We start from the raw sequence: 17914 nt of genomic DNA on the forward strand, positions 1-17914 counted from the left end.
AGATTCTTCAGTGACTTAGTTGTATCAATATTTAATATTTTTTCAAAAGTTGTTGACAATACATTGTCTTTGGTGTTTTTCAGTCTGAGCTGCAAAGGACCGTTCTTACATTCTATGACTAAGGGCTCCAAACAAGGAACTGCAGACATTTAGAACAGCTCATAAAATCCAAGGTAATGACAGCCTGTTAATTTCTGTGCTGAGAATTGCCAGCATTTTAAACAGGACTTTGAAATACATTTGCCTCAACATAATACAGCTAAATCTGAGGTGACTTTAATCTTCATAATTTGCACTCAATTAGGATTTACTTGTAATACCATTGAGTAACATATGGTCATGTCTGATGACAGCTCCCAGCCAATAGACTTTAGGCTCAACATACCAAAATAGAACGTGGGGGGTTGTTTTCTTCTGCTAACAATGTATTTGAGACCCTATTGTATTAAGAGTTTGAAAGAGGATCAGAATATGTGGGATGCAGCTGCAGGCTGTACCCATGTGAGTTGTCAACATTCAGAGCTCCAGTATGACATGCCAAAGGCATACAAGAACAGATTCTTGGCTTTAAGTCTGAAATGAGTTGCTACCCCAGCCATTCTGCTTGCTGGAGGTAGCTGCAAGAATAGACTAGGGAATCTGGGAAGAGTGTGTTTTTGTATTGCTTTCAAAATGTCACTTGTTGCTACATATGAATACATGTGGAGGGAAGAGTCTAGAGATGGTCTACCCTGGCTGGGTGTACTCTGTTGGTGTCATGTTTAAGTGTCATGAGTGAAGCCTGCCACTCACATGAGCAAAGTTTAGTGCAGTCCTCTTTCTGGGTCATTTAGTTGTAGTAATAAAGGAGTTTTGTAAAGTTCCTTCCTTTAACATGTCCATATAGGAATAGCCTCATCTATATATGCAAGTACTATTTCACCCCATGGTTGATTTCTATCTGTGTGTTTGTAAATGTACAAATGTAAAATCGTCAAAGGGAACAGTTAAATTGTTCTAAGAGTCCATTAGAGAAAGGACTGGTCTATGGCAAAAGCTGAAAAACTTGATGTTATAATCACAGGTATCTCTGGCAATCAGGCCGTGCTATCATCTGTAAAAACCCCTAGTTTAAAAAATGTTGCCACTTCCCTTGTCAAAGGAGAAGCCTAGAATATAGTTGAAATTGTTGATGACACTGTATAAATAAGTAATTAAGCTCCAAGTGTGCCACAGCAAAATACTGTGTGCCTCATTGGTAGAGAAGCAGTGAGATTCAGATCTGTTGTATCTTCTTAATTTCAGGGGGCTGTTCTATATTGTGACAATGTCACATTGGGCATTATCACCAGTTTGAATTGCTTGTCTTGCTTTCTTCCTGCAAAGAATAATCCAGCACTGTAGGGCAAAGGTAGCTGGAACAAAAACTCTCCAGCATAACCACACTTTGTCCAGAAATTAACTTTTGAGCTACAGGATTTATTGCCAAAGCTGTATTAATTCCTTGTGTGGCCAATACAGTGGACAGGACCCTGGGCAAATCAATTTCTATTGCTTTTCTAACCCACGGCTCTTCTGTCTGTCTAGCTTGGAAAGTTTTTGGGGCAAGGGATCTCTTTTGCTACATTAATGTCTACCACATACCCGACCTTTACTTCCAACCTCTGATAGCGTCTCTAAATGCCATTAGCACAGGAATAATTGCACCCTGTAGTGTATGTTAAGATGATAAATTCAATAGACAAGATATTGTACTTCATAAATCCCCAACTTAATTCTTAAGCACCATGTGCTCTGTGCACTGACTAAGGCAGGGGACGTCTGAAATAAAAATATTATGAGCTATGATTGTGTAATTAATGCATACAACCAAGAGGGGGATGATGCATAGATAATCTTAATTCTGACATTTCCCACTTTGGAGTGTTTAACATTTTAATGTTACTTGCAATTTTTGTGTGTTCTAACACCTTTCAATTAACTTGAAAGGGAAGATACAGACTAACTAATTTTGTTACGATGGAAACAAAGCATAATGATAAAGAAAACATATGTATGATCTAAAACAATGAAGTAAAAATGTGTAAACATGGAAGGGTTAGATATTTTGCCTGCTGGGCTAGGGGGTTGGGTTGTTTGATGGGTCCCCTTTTTTGTTTCTTATTTATTTATTCCTTTTACTCCTGCTGGGTGCTGGAGGAGGGCATGCCCAGGAGCCACGGAGCAGGATTACAAAGTGGATCCATTGTGACAGGAATTGGGAAAAAAAGTACAATAATCCATGTCCCTAAGAATATGTCAGGATGGATCTCTATTTCTGTCTGTCTGTACAGTAGCTTTAAGCATGCAGCTTTCTATCCCAGAAAAAAGAATGACATTGCATGTTTATGGAGTACATGTAGAACTTTCTTTTTTAATCCTTCAGTACATAGTACATAATGGACACTTATATTTATATGAAACTATTTACCAAGTATGGAATAATGGCGGAAATAAGGTTAAATTATTCACCACAAAAATTAGAGAAATTCCTATTTTCTGGATTTCTTGAAAGTAATTTTATTCTGCTGTTTAAATCAGCAAATCTTAAAAAAACCTTATTTTTTTAGAAGGGCCTTCTTTTTCACTGTACTCTGCCACTTTCTGCTTTTAGAATAGAAATTAATATAACTTGAAATGACAAAGCATTACACAAATTACCTCTGTTTCAACTTGCTGTGCAAAGGATGCTATAGGGTGTTACAGATGTTATATATGAGGTGTTAACAGTCACCTCATTTTACTCTGAATGTAACAGACATAGACGAATTGCCATGAAGATCATACTCAGAAAGGAGACAGTAACAGACAGTAACTGAGCATTTTTAATCAGGGTATATGCCAGATAATCATCTTCCAAATCTAAATGAATTCTATATATCCACTGCTAAACTCATTACGTGATAATTTTTTTCCTAGCACTTAAGGAAGTGTTTCCATAGATTCACAATATGCTTCTCCAGTGAGGCCTTATCTAGGGTTAAAAATCATGAAATGGCCCTTTCCTGCCTGTGACTGTTGTAAAATTTTAAGATTAGAAAAAGACATTTTCTCCGCTTTTCTAAAATTTATTGTGCATTGTATCATGTTCTAAATATTTTCATATCAGAAGGCCTAGAAACTGTAGCTGAGGATTTTATGAAACTAGGGTTTTGAGAAATATATACAGGGTTGTGATTAGTTTTACCCAGTAAAAGCCAAGATATGGCAACAATCCACAGCTCAATTTATTCCTCAAGTTTAGATACATATTCTTCCTCATGCACTCTATCACTAGCACACAGAAACAAAACTAGCTTCACAATGTAAACATAAAATCAATGCTTTTCCCAACACACATGACTTAAAAGGCTAGGACAGTGGAAAAAATTATTTTTCCACACTGAATCTGTTCAGTGATCTATTTCTCTTGCCCTGAATTCAATATGATATGTATCACTGCTACCTTGGTAATTCTTTATAGATGGTGTTAGAAGGTAAGAATCCTTTCTTGTGTGGTGTGGATTCTTCAAGCTCTGGAAAATGACTACGTACTTACACATTTCTTGATGCATATAGCTTAAATTTTTATCAAATGTTGTTTAATACAAGTCTGTTCACTGAGCTCTGAATACCTAGATCCAAAATGTAACTCTACTATCAATTCTAATTTCTAATATAACCCAAGCCAAATTCCTATTGTGATTTTAGTTTTGAGCTGAACTCAATAGCTCAGGCCTAGGTCTAGTTTTTATAACTCATAAAACTTTATGATCCTTTAAAATCTGTCCACAAGTATTTCATTTTCTGACTTCCTGTGGGTATGAACTTCCCACATACTCTGAGAAGAGGTATTTTCTTTTATCTGTCCCACACTAGTCTGCATGCATGGTGCGCATCACTCGGATCACATGCTAAAAAGCTTCCACAGAGTGAGATTAAATGGTTTGCTATATATTTTTTGCTTTATATATTTTGCTCCAATACTCCCTGGTTCTCATCTGTGGCTGATCTCACCATTCCCTCATCAGGCCTATATAGACCATTTGGTCACTGATAAACCACAGTGGCATGAGGCTCACCTGAAAGTGGCAGCAAGAGCAGTTTTTTCACTGGCAGAAATGCCCACAGGATAAAGGTTAAATTTGGAAATAAACTACTTTTGGTTTTAGTAGAGCCTTCTAATGCAGCCATATTTTAAATTATATGTATGAATTAGAATTAATGTAAAGGTGATATTGTGCTCCTAAATACTGAGAGGCAGCGTTTATTAGCTCAAGCACAGGACTATGCTAATGAAACATTTAATGCTTCCAGGACTTTGGTTAAATATTTCTAGACAAACCTTCACTGACTTTTATAGATGTACAAGTCTGGGTCAGTGCTACTTCATGTCTGTCTGTGACAGGCATGACTGGATTGCACAGGTATGTTCCAAGACTGTCTTTTCTGTTCTGTTCTGTTCTTGTACTGTTTGGTACAAAGGAAACTTTGTCCCTGAGCAGGCTTCTAGGCCCCTTAGTAATACAAATAATGAATAATATCACTCTTAGATTCCTTTATAATTCCCATGCCAAAAGAAGTAATGTTAGGTTTTTGTCCCTAAGTTCTTCAGTTCTCATGCTATGCAAACCTGTATAGATTAAAATTAAAGCTGTTGGAAGTTTCCATTCATGTTTTTTTAAATATTGAAAGCTTTCCATCTTATGAAAATGGAAATAGCACTTGAAGTGAGTTCTTTAATGATTACATTTGTAATAAGAAAAACTTAAATCCAAAATGCGTTGGATTTTGATTTTTTTCTGTTAATATTCCTTTTCCCTTCCCTTCCCTTCCCTTCCTCTCTTTTTACAGTGACCAAGAACGAGAAAAGGGAAAAAAAAAAAGAATGAGAAGACAGTTTATATTTTTATTGAAAGATTGTGGGAAGGTAGAAAATGTATATTCCCATTTTGAAACCTCTCTAATTTCAGCCAGGAGCAGGTGGAGAGTCATCACAGCTCACAGAGCACAGCTGTGATAAACTCACATTGACCAACTCCACTGAACAGATGAACTGCCATATTCTAGGTAAGCAGAAGATTCAGAAGAGTTTCAGGAAAATGCACTGCAGCTATCTAACCTGAACTAATTCAGGAACATAATTTTGAATTCTGGCAAGTAATTTTTCAACAAAAAGGGGAAATTGATGTGCAGTCCTTGGAGAATTGGTATATTATGTGTTTGTATTATATTGTCTGTATCCTCTAGAGCCTACATTTCTGATAGATTTACATGTTTGTTCAGCATGGTGCACCAAACAGAGTTAGCCGATAATAAATAATGAATATTAAATACTGCATCAAGAGCCCTCCTATCCTGAGGTCATTATTTGAAACGGTGAGAACTCCAGTCATCCACAGTAGCCTTTGTTTAGTGGCCAGGCACCGCAAACAGCTGCCCCCAAACTGATCTGATTCCTACAGACTGTGCTGCTGAGGGCCTGACACCTCTGATAACTGGTCTAACACATCCTGGCACTGTTGTCCGCCATGCTGACGTAGGATGGAAGTGCCTAGCCTGTCTTGGCAGACCAGCTGTTGGCATCTTAAGCTACCTAGTTTGTTGTAAAGAAGTAGGTTTCTACCCCACCGCTGGATCAGAAGTTTTGGTTGCTGGCCGGTGCCAAGGTCGAGGCTGCTGGGATGTTCGTCACTCAGCTCTTTGGGTGTGCTGGGCCAGTGTCAGGGCTTTTGTGAGGCCTAATGGTGGGCCGGTCTGCCGGGCTCCAGCCAAACCATACGCCTCAGTGAGGGGACTGACTCAGGGCGTACCATTTTCCAGGGCTACACTGAAGCCGTTGTCCTGTGAGGCTTTTAGCTGAATTATGACTGATGGTCCAGCAGAAGCTTTAAGGGAGAGGACAAAAAAGAAACAGGAGCAGCTCTGAGGCAGCTCGGAGGGATGGCATTTTCCTGAGGCAGCCCGGAGGCAGCAGCCAGTGCAGACATGACAGTGGGGCAGCTTGGAGACACGGAGAGGGCAAAAAAGGCTGTGGGCAGCCCAGAGGCAGGAGGCATCTTCAAGCTGAGAGATTTTAAGGTACCATGTGAGGGAGAGTAAGAAAATGTGTGAGACGGCTGGGGAGTAACGAACAGAGCTGACGCAGAAACACCACGCAGCCTGAAGATGGCGCCGAGGCAGCATGGACGCCCCTCACAGCCCAGAGACGGTGCAGCGAGGGCAGCCTGGAGGCCCCTCAACAGCCCGGCGATGGCACCGAAGGACGTGGAGGCAGGGCTTAGAGAAAGCACTGAAGCCTGAAGAAAGGCCAAAGGTGGCTCTGAGGCGGTTTGTAGGCCTCAGTCAGACCCGGGACGGCACGGAGGAGATTTGCACCTCAGGCACCTGCAGTTAGAGCCTTCAGCCTTGCAGATGGATGGGCAGAGCTCTTTGAGCCCCTCACTCTCTACCTAGAGACTGTGGAGAGACCTGCCCTGTTTTTGTCTCTGCTAAACACACAACAAATGGTATGTTGGGGAGTTAACACGGGGAGGAAGGAGGTGGTTAGTAGTCAGGTGCAATGTCCTGAGGGGATGTGGAGCTGTTGTTACACTGTTCGAGGAAAGGGTCTTGCCTCACAGACATTGTTCATTTACTACTTGTTGGCTTTGCCAGCTTGTTCTGTGTTCCCATCTGTACCCTTCAGCTCTTCTTTGCAGTAACAAACTTCGATTCAGTGCTGCCTATGGGGAGCTACAGCAAGGTACTAATACTTCCTGGAGCTCACAGTGTATGCCTATGTGGACCTACATGGTGCATGGCCATGCACCTTGTGTGCGTTAGCTGCATGGTAATGGCCAGGCTCTGAGGAGGCTGGAGAGAAGAATAAGCTGTGGTCCGGGAGCAGCATTAATTGTGTCTGAAATTATAAGCCTCCTTAAGTGGCAGTCTAAAACCTATTGTTCTGAGTATCAGGAATTGGCAATTCTAGCTTAACATTTCTGTATCGTCAGGATCTTTCCAGTATAAAGGTGTCTGAACAGATACCAGCCCAACACCTCCAGATTCCCATAAGGCCATTGCCTCTTGACCTGTGGAAAAGAATACTGAAAATTGAGACCTTTTTGACTTTTAGTGATTGCTGTTGCTGTGTTGTTAAGTGATAAATTGCATCAGCTGTTCTTCTGTATTGGGACATGGCACAGAGGAGAGGATGAGATCAGAGGATGTTGTGTCTTCTGTGTACACAGACAAGGTGGGAAGCTATGTAAAAATAGCAACAGCTGTATCTCCTGACCAGCTTCCACCAGCTTACCACGTTTATCTATTAAGACTGAAGTGCTGTAGGGTAGCCTTAAAATTGGCTGTGGAGTCAGCTGGTGATTCTGATGTTACAGGGCTGTTACACAGATAGATGATGAGCCTGAGAAGGAGGGCATGCTCTAGCCACGTGTTTGTGTTAAACAAGTTTTAATGTTAACTGTGCATCTGCTGGACAGTGCACAATCCCCAACCTGCTCCTCAGCAGCAGCAAGCTGCTGGTCGACATCCAGAATCCAGTGATGAGAGGGGGTTTTCTCAGTGCCCAGTGGGGGCCAGCTTGAAGCAGGGAGCAAGGTGCTTTGCCTGCTCTTTGCAACCTGTATCCTTTCTAGCACATCTTGGCCACTTGGCTGATTCGTTGCACCCCAAAGCAGTTGAAATGTGAGGGAATTTGAGCAATTGTTAAAATCAAATGTTCAAAACTACTTAAATAAAGCTGCTAAATTTACAGTGTAAAACCAAACATCAATTTGACACACACTTCAGCCATGCTGTAGGTAGTATCTGTAGTCACTACGGGGTTCTCATTTCTTCTTGACCCTGATCATCACCCTGTGGAAAGATTCATGTTTCATTTTACTACCATACCAACCAAAACGTTAAGCCTATGGGAATGTGATCATTAAAGCTGGCTGGAAGAGCAACTGATTTTTTTGGTTGAAATACAAAAGCCACTTTTAGTCCAGTCTTGGGACAGGATCTGTAGAGCTTCTCTGGAATCCTGATTGCATAGCTAGGATGTGAGTTTTTGAGTCAAAAAGGGCTTTGGGTCTTTTTTTTTTTTTTCTCCACATAAGCTTGGGAAACAAAGATCAACGTTTGACTTCAGAATATGAAAAAAAAAATATTCTTGAGAATTTCTCTCTGTGAGCACGTGGGCACTGGTCTTTCCTCTTCCCCACTTTTTCATTTAATTATAGACAAAGTCTTATATTCAGTGAAGTCAAAATATAACTAGGACCTTGTGTTTGGATGACTTAAGGGCACATAGCTACAATTACCTTGACACATGGGTGAATAACTTTTCTAAGGTGATCACACCAAGTGCTAGTTTGGTTGTTTCTTTTACTTGATTAAGAGAAGTTGTGCAGAATGTCATGAGCTTGGGAGACATGAACAAAACAGGGAGACAGTGCAGGGGGTTCTGAAAGGAAGACGACATAATGATGACTGTAAGATGACAGAAGCCAGTGGGGAGTGGTAAAATGAGAGGACTGCCACGGGAAGCTTATGAGGTTAATGACATGCAGCTATGGATGAATGGATTTTGCATGGACCCGGATCTTGGATCTGATCCAACTGCAGCCCAGTTCTAAAGGAAAAGCCTATAAATCAGTCCAAGGATTCTGGTGAATCGTGCTTTGTGCTCATGGTTTGTGATGTAACCAGCAGTTCTTGATGGAATTACAACTGCCCTGCTCACACTCACCTGCTACTTGCTCTGTATTAAGTTAACAATAGTAAATAAACTGTGTATTAGATTTCAAGCTGACCTATTCATGCCAAATGAATTCGTCTTGGCCACAGGCTGCCCTAATTTAAAACATATGTATCGATTTAAATCCTGTTGCTTCCATGCATTAAGCTACTGTTTAGATTTTTGCCTCATCAATATTCTTCACCATTTTGAACAAATGTGTAGTTTGTTGTGGGTTTGGATCAAAAGTGTTCTCTGATATAAATTTTTTTTTTTTTTTTGGTGTGGAAAGTGATGGAGGAGTAGAAGTGAAGTGGACTATGGTATTGTACAGCACTTACACCTATCACTTGAAACCAACAGAAGACACTACTTTGTTCTTGTACAGGCAAAACCTTCATTAGAATCAAAGGAAGTTCACTTTATTTGCAGGAAAGATGGGGTCCTTGTTTAGTGAAAATGCAACTGAAGTCAGGAGAACTATTGTGTGATAGTATATTTCCCATACAGCAGCATAATTCTTGTAGAACACAGATAGAAGTTTTCAGTTTTTCCCAGACTTCTAAGGGGTGAAAGAATTTTGTATGTAAAATAGAGTTTCTCCTAAGAAGAATTTTTAAAAAATTGGAGCCTAATGTCAGACTCCAAAGAACATATTTAGGCCTTTGAATAAGTAGCCTGGGCTTTTCACAAGTGCTGAGTTCTGCCAACCCTCACTGCTCTTAGGATACAGCTTCTAAGGCTGAACGTCATTTGGCTGTATGTTCTTGCAAAGGAATACTAAGAATATGCAGTAGGTCAAAGTGGCTCGTTATCTTTGTGCAGAGATAAGGGCTGCTGTTCCTCCTAGGAAACAGTGTCTTAGAAGCGGAAGGCTGCACTTCTTATCATTCAAGTATGTGCCATAAAGGGGTAAAAATAGGGCATTGAGGATAAGAAAGCTGAAACCAAGGCACCTGCTACCCACAGAAGGAAACTTGGGAATGAAATAAGACTGAGAACCTCTTCTGTTTTTAATACTGCAAATCTTCACTTACAGGAGTAAATAATTTGCGTGTAAAAACCTCTGAGATTACTGATATGAGAAAAGGCTTGCAGGATTTAGACTCCTGACTTTACCATGCAGACTAAATTCCATTTACTGAGTTTTGCAGAAGTTGAAAATGTCAGAGTTGGCTGAGAGAATTAGATTTCAATACCTATTAAACATTTACAGGACGTACTAAATCCCCATTGAAAATCCTTTAGCTTGTGACCTAAACAGAATCGATTAAACAGAAAAGTTGAAATAAGGTATTCAAATTGTATCACTGTTGCCAAATAATGGATAGTTCATTCAATCTCACAATATTTTAATCCAGTATTCACTTTGCTGTGATATGTAATACAGGCTATTTACAATGATTGCCATTCTTTAAATGCCAGTTTCCCTTTAAAACAAGCAGCAGCAACAACGACCAGCCCCACACTGTGCTCCAAACCTTGTTTGCAAGGATTTTCATTTGCATCACTAATGTACAGATTTACACAGAGCAGAAGGGGATTCTTAGAGATTCTGCCTTGTATACTACCTGCAGCCACACTCTGCCACTTTCATCCCTTCATAGTTATATATCAGAGTGGGCACACCAGCATCATCCTTATAAAGAATGGAGATTGAATCCAATTTTGTTGGAACACAACAGGCCTTGGAAGCTTTCTTTGGGTTTTGGAGATGCACCAGAGTTTGGACAATAGCATGTTTTGTTGGGGTAACGTTATCTGTCAGAGGGAAGAAGCAACCTCCTTTACACTCAAAAGCCTCATAATCTTTTGGTGCAATGATCCAGGAATCCCAGCCAATCTCTTCAAAGTTCACATGGAGGGAAGTTCTCCGGCAGTGGTTGGCTCCGATGCTTCTCTTGCTTCTGGAGGAATGGTGGTGGGGCCCAGTGATGGCCTTTTCCTCTCCCTGTTCTTCCTCTTCAGATGAAGTGTTGTTCTTTCCTAATTTCTTTATCACACTTTCTTGTTCATGAACAATCATCTCCCGGAGCTCCACTTTGGTCTCTTTTGTCCCATTGCTGCGGTCATTGGAGAACACTATTAACAGGGGCAGATTTTTAGTGTCAGAGGTAACACCGATATCCAGCTTCCCACAAGTGAAACCACCCAGAGCCTTACTCTCTATAACAACCTCTAGCTTGTTTTTAGTCTTCAGTTTGTCTGCCCTGACCCATCTTTTCACAGCGCTGGACACTTCAAACATCTCCCAACCACATTCCTGGATATTATGGGAGACAAGGAAAGATTTGGTACTTTCTGGGTTTTCCCTGTGATCACCATCTAGAACATCATAAATGACCATGTTGCCTTCCAGCCTAGAGAGAGACCCAACTTCCCTGTGACAGGAGATATAAATTCTCAGTTCAGCTCTGGTGATTTCCTCATATCGTGGAATAGAGATGTTGAAGAGCAAGATGTGTTTCTGAAATGGATTTTCTTCTGGTGAAGCTAAAGAAACAACATCTGCAATAGGAAATTAAAACACGTGGTTACAGTGCTTCTGACTGTCCAAGTAACTTGCTTTTAAAAGACTCAGGATGTATTTTGGGGGTAAAAATAAGAATATGGCTACCCAGCATTAAAAAAAAAGAAATACCATCTTCTGGCCGAGTTTCAAGGGCAGGAAGTGAAAAGAGGAAATGGAGGCCCTGGTGTTGGTAGTATTTTCACCAACATTGCATGGCCAGGTGAGCGTGTGGAAGGGAGCATAAAGAGTCTGCCTAGAATAAGCTGTGGATGATGTTAGTCAGTATTAAGTACATAAATAAGGCATTTGGGGAGTGTTCAGATTTAGCAATTTCCTAAAGAGATTTTTACACAAAGAATTCTTAAAACCCCCTATGAATTTCCTACTCTTATCATCATGCAATGGGGTGAACTGCCCTCCTAATAGAGAAGTATACTACATATTTAAGTGTGTCTAAGAACTAGCTGTGCTGAGGCTTTTGTTGTTGTCTTCAGATAACTTTGAAAGCAGCTTGGATTACTGGGAGTTTGGGGAAATAAAAAAGTTTTTTAAAATCCGGAATGAAGCTTCAGGGTCTGTCTAAATTGGGACTTGGTGATAAACAGCCTTTTATGCCCAGGTCCCAGTCTGTCCCAGGCTGGACTCACTGAGCTTGTGTGGGTTTTGTTTGGTTTGGGTTTTTTTTTTTCTGCAAAGCTACCAGCAACTCTGCCTTGGGAGGGGCAGGTAATTGTCTGGAAGATCAGATTGGTAGTGTTTAAAAGTCATCACTGGCTGATGTCTATTTGATGGTCAATGTAGGATAATTACTCAATCATGATTGGGTTTTGGGGCAATTTTAATTGGCTAATGTTGACACTTCTTCACAGTGTTTACCCACTGAAGAAGTCAGAGAGGAGAGTGAGATATGGCAAGTATAATCTGGCTCATACTGTTAAGGCTTCTTTCCATTTCAGGACTAGGGGCACTAATTTGGGAATTTGGAGTTCTCGACAGTGCTGTTACCTGTGTATGTCTATTTTTCATATAAACAGAAGCTTCGATTCTCCCTGTCTCATTTTTATCACAAGGATTGCATTTACTTCTAACTTCTTTACTGCTTCTTTTGATGGAGCTTTCAAAAGTCTATGTAATGTTACACAGACAGGGATCTTGAATTTTTTTAGTTGAGACAAGCTTGACTATCCATTTCCATATAGATCTTTCCATCTAACTCAGAATTCTGGGGGAGCACTACTGGTCCTTGCTTGGATCCAGAGACACATTTCTCAGTTGGTTGCTGTGATTTTTAAATATGCAAAGAGCCAACCTGAAAGAAGAGCTCTCTAGCATGGATGTCTCAATTATAGCCAATCAAAATTTGCATTCTAACATTAAAACTCAGTTCCAAATCTCTAGCTTTGAGAAACATGATTCATGTAAACGCTGTTATTCAGTGCATCATCTCAGTTGATGCATTTGAGAAGAGAATATTGTACAGTGAAAATATCGAAGAAGAAAACTAAAGCTAATTGTATTTTTTTTAAGATTGAAAGAAACTACAGAGCAAGACTACAATCCAAAATTTTAATCTGTTTTTTTTATAAAGAATCTGTGGAAGTTAGGCACTCAGTTCCCTCTGAATTTAAAAAGAATCTGCGTACCTATGGTCCATGTACTTCTTTAAAAATTCTAGTCCACATATTTAGGACTTCTCCTACCTTCAGTACTGAAGCTCCTTACAATATTGGATGCAGGGATGGAGGACTTGTCTGCAGCATATCTGTTGTATAAATCAATCATGAACTGTGGTGGTTCTTCTTTGGTCTTCACTTGTGAGGGGACTCTTGACAAATTCAAACTCCTTAGTAAATCTGTCTTCATATTCTCCAGGAAAGATTTAAAGTCGAAATGGGTCTCATCTTCCACTTCCCCAGGATCATGAAAGTGTGCATCAGACTTTCCCATAGCTGATAACTTGTCCCAGTCTTCCAAAGGCTTGCCTCTTGTCAAACAGGCAATGATGTTGAAAACAGACAGTGCAGCTAATACTCCAAAATAATGCATTTCTTCTCTATTTACTTTCTGATGGAGAGACAAGAGGACAAGGGTATTTTAGCTGATTAAAAGTCTTGTTTCATTACAGACAGAGGAAAGGAGATGGAAGGCAAAAACTGGAATGCTCTTTGCAAATCACTTTCTTGTGTTCTTTTTGCAGTCTGCTTCAAACCCCAGCCTCTTGTCAGTTGTCAAGCAGATTGGTTGTACGCTTGCCCTTATCAGAGTCATTGATGCCATGCTTCAGCTTCTGTTATCTAGCAAAGCTCTTAGTTAATGAAGATTCTGTAAACATTTGACAAACACATGTGGCTGGTGGGAAGGACATTGTATATTGTAAAGAATCCACATTTCACTTTAGGGTCATCATTGCTTAATTACACTCTTCTATCATTTCCTTGCCAACACAGAGAGAAGCTTTCTTAGGGACGTAGAAGATTACACTGTTTTCATCAAGAATAGAAAATAGAGATCTAGAACAAAATTACTCTATTAGCTGTTAGTAAATAACATCTCACAAATCTTTATTTCAGTCCCTTCACATGCCATCAGAAGATCCCTGATCATTTGATGGAGACCTGTGATTCTGCAAGACATGATCTCATGACAATACAAACAACCTTAAAACTTCTTTCCGTTTATCAGCCAAGAGCTATTGTTTGTACACAGTGAAATATCTGTTTTGTCTCAAGTTTGCTTCATGTTGTTTGCAGGCTTGTCCATTTTCAGTTTGATTCCTTTGGTGTATGGGAATTTAGTCTTGTTTTTATAGTATCTTATGTAATAGATTTCTTAGATTCTTGATGGTTAATCCATTCCAAGAACAACCAGTCATTATTTCACTGACCTCAAAATGAAGACAGAACTGGGCCTTCTAAGGCCACATGGAAAGTAAAAGGTCTCTGTGAAGATGCAGAAGATTATCTATGAAGATACTGTTATCCATGAGAATAATGGGCCAAGGCAAAAATACAAGACTGATGACAGATTTTCTCATGATACAGAAGAAAAAATCCCAGTTTATTTATAGACAAAAATATCACTTGCTATTTATCTTAATGAATGTATTATGATTTAATCTAATGATACATAAGTGTTTTACCTGTACTATTAATGTATCATTTTTTTCTAAGCACGACTCAATCCATACTGTACACATGCCATAAAGTCCGCATAGTATTATGAGCTTTTACATTAAAAAAAGTCTCATTGCAAAGACGTGGACAAGATTTTGTCCTTTCTGGCCATTCTTCTCCAGTTTTCTAGCAGTGTATATACAGCATTTAAAGTGGTCCCAGACTTCTCAAATACTCATTCATGTGTCTGTTCAAGTGACAGCTGGGATCAAAGATCCTGGTTAATTACGTTCCTATGGTGTAAAGTCAGAAAGGATTATTTGGCCAAGGATCTTGGTCTCCTGCATAGCAAGACTTATGTTTTACTCAAGGCCTTTGTGTTTCCTACCTGTGTGCAGAGCCCTATTACTTGTGTTTGGCTAAAACGTAACTTTTTAAGGCCCTCCAGAATTTATCTGAAGATGTCAAAGAATCAAAGATTTCTTCAATTTTTGTAGCACTTACTCTAAAAGATTATCACTTACACTTAAAACCCCATGGTGCTTCATTTATTATTTCATTGTGCCTGGCTTTACCTTCTAGACAGGAGTTCTTTTAACTTTCTGGCTGGCTTAAGGAGCCCCATGGTGCTGGCATTTTCTCTCTGTCAAAGTGCTTGTACAGTGTAATCAAGTTACTTCTCAGTTTGCTTTCTGATAAAATAAACAGATTGTGCTTTTTAGTCACATGTTATAAGACATTTTCTCTAACTGTTTTTGTTTCTTTTTTGTGTCTCTTTCTGAATTTGAATGTCTTTTTGAAAAGGTGAACACTGGGGCTATACGTAGTTTTCTAGTGGCAGTCCACCAGTGCCACATGCAGAAATAAAATCTTTCCTTACGTGGTTCACTACTCCAGTGTCTATCCATTCAAAGCTTTCATTAGCTCTCTTTACATAGCATCACCCTGGATCCTCATACTGTGCCATAAATCCAACATATCCACAAAAATGATTTTAAGAGTTATGGCTTTCAAGGGTCAGTCTTTTACTCAGTAGGAACAGCCTCCATTCCTTGTGCCTAGGTACCAAGTTCTGCATCTGTCTACCTTAAAATGAATTTTGATAACATAAAGTGCAGCTAGATCACATGATCTATATGAATACCTCTCTCCTAAATACTGTCTTCTGCAAAGGGGGTTGTTATATACAGACTTCCAGTTCATATATAAAGATGTCAAATAGTGTCAGGCCAAGTGTCAGCTTTGCAGAAACTTTACAATGAACAGTTTCATTCAGTGGCAATTCTTTTTGAAAGCAGCTCTTTGAGGTTTGGCAGTGAAACAGTTGTTAATTCATGTGATACACAAATAAATTAATATTGTCTAGTGGTTTCTTTTGGTTATGCAGCCTTGTGCAAGTGAATTGAAATACTCCACAAAACCTAGGTACATTCTAGCTGTTGCTGTTACTTCTGGCCTCAAAGAATGTAATTGGATTTGGTTTAGAAAAAAATGTCCTTAACACTTTGCTGGCTAGTATCAGCTGTTTTCCTGTTTTATCTGTCTTTAATCATCCCATATTAATATATCTGCAATTCTTTTAGGATTAGTTAGTGGAATTATCTTGACCTGCTATTTTAAATGTTTGTCAATAGTAACTTTCTCTAGAAACTTAACCATTGAGTGGAATAGTTTATAGGATGTTCATAGAAATCAAAAGATCTGTTGGAACCAAGAGAGTAAGGGTATCAATGTCTTCCAGCAGCAGCTGACTGCATTTGTGCCATTTCAAATGCAAAGTTTCCTTTTCTAGAGGAAGATTAGACATCCAAATACCAAAGACCCAGCAAGTAGTAGCTTAAACCACTAAACAGATAGTTAAATAGACTTATTCGCATTAGAGAATGGACTGGTACAGCTAAACTCCAAATGAAATAAACTTTACTAATAAAATAATTGTATTGCTTGTATAGTAAAGGTATGTCTTGAGAGCTGTGCCACTTACAGGTATAATTTTGGTTTGCCCATCCTAAATAACGTAGTTTTGCCAACAAACCTTTAAATGCAGACTAAACCTTTTGGGGTTTTATAGGTATCCTAATGAGTATAGGAGTAGCATTTTCCTTTATGTCCTATCGAGCTTATAACAGATCATAGGATGGTATCTCTTTCCTAATTGCTTGCATCAGCACATCTTGGAAAGAAAGTTTGTACCCAAACACTAAGTTAAGGTATAGAAAAGATTCCTTAAGGAAAACAAAATGCAATAGATGAGAACATAAGCACACTAGGCTAATATGTCATGCTGTTCACAGCTGGTGCTAAATGAGAGCAAGACTAGACCTACAGAAAAGGGTAGATTTTCACAGAGAACAGAAATGACAGTGACTTAAGATACTTTGAAAAGTTTTATGCTTATGGCTATTACTTTTTAATGTTTCTTTATGCATTAGCATTACTTTGTCAACTGTAGCTGAGTTTCTCATGGTTTATAAAACACAAGACCCTACATTTTAAGGAGATCTCTGACAGCAACAGTATACAAAGGTTTGTCCCAGTAGTTCCAGTGTAAATCACTGTAGTACTTTGGGAGAAGAAGAAATGACTAGCTGGATCCATCATCTTTTGGCAGTCATAACTGGCAGTCACTACAAGGTGCCTTAGAACTATCTACTTCTTACTGAGAGCTGTTCAGGAGGAACTGACAAGAACTGCTCTGAGAGTAACCTTGCAGAGACTCCCATACACACTGAATCTTGCTTTTATGTAGGTTAGCAGGAAGCACCACCTTTACACACCTCTGTTTTCTGGGAATCTGCACCACATGAGTATGGAATATTGGAGGCAGAAGTTACCTAGCACCTTAGCAGGATAAGAGCCTTCCAGTTAGTCATTCATCAGAAGGTAGTGTGTGTAGTATCCTTCCGCTAAACAACACAACTCTTAATAGGATAAGATAGCGCAGAAGGTTAGACTGTTTCTTCAGGAGGAAACACTCCATATCTTGCACTCTGTGCTACCTCACAGACTTCAGAAGTTTGTTCCACTTGTGGTCTGCCTGTGCTATTGTACAGCAGGTGGGTGAAAATGGAATATGTGGCAAGTCTGTCCTGGCACACAGGGACACCGAGAAAGAGGATTGACAGGCACAATGATGGAACATGAGCTCTTAAAGGAGTGCTGCAGTTACAAGGGCTACCATAAATGTATCAACAGAGGATTGTGCAGGAGTTAGAGGGGTGCAGAGACTTTATTTCTATAAAGACTTCTAATGGAACCACTGCCAAATATTGTGTCCCATTTTGATGTTGATTATTGGAAAAGGAAGTTAATGAAAGTTCTGGAAAGAGTTCAGAAAAGAGCTGTGAGAAATTGTTTTGAGGCTTAGAATAAGAAATCAAAGTTATCTATTTAAGTCTTAGCCAAAATGTAATTTGACCCTGCTCTATATACTAAAAATACACAGTGAAAGTATTTTGGATAATAGATAAAAGGGATCTAATAAAATAGGTTACAGTAAGATCCAGTGAATTGAAGCTAAAGCTCAGCAAATTCAGACTAGGATTAAGCCAATGCATATGAACAAAGAGT

At 39.4% G+C, this 17914-nt stretch overlaps 1 protein-coding gene across 1 annotated transcript; it reads right to left on the bottom strand.

The window, feature by feature from the left end:
• Nucleotides 1–9714: 9714 nt before the first annotated feature.
• GDF2 (growth differentiation factor 2) lies at nt 9715–13619 on the bottom strand. The gene is made up of 2 exons (XM_052798989.1): nt 12932–13619; nt 9715–11227 (listed from the first exon to the last, which is right to left on the bottom strand). Exons 1-2 carry the CDS (start codon nt 13275–13277, stop codon nt 10287–10289), a joined length of 1287 nt encoding a protein of 428 aa, XP_052654949.1. The 5' UTR covers nt 13278–13619; the 3' UTR covers nt 9715–10286.
• Nucleotides 13620–17914: the final 4295 nt, after the last annotated feature.

This window comes from Harpia harpyja, chromosome 10 (assembly GCF_026419915.1).
Source record: "Harpia harpyja isolate bHarHar1 chromosome 10, bHarHar1 primary haplotype, whole genome shotgun sequence".
NCBI lineage: Eukaryota > Metazoa > Chordata > Aves > Accipitriformes > Accipitridae > Harpia > Harpia harpyja.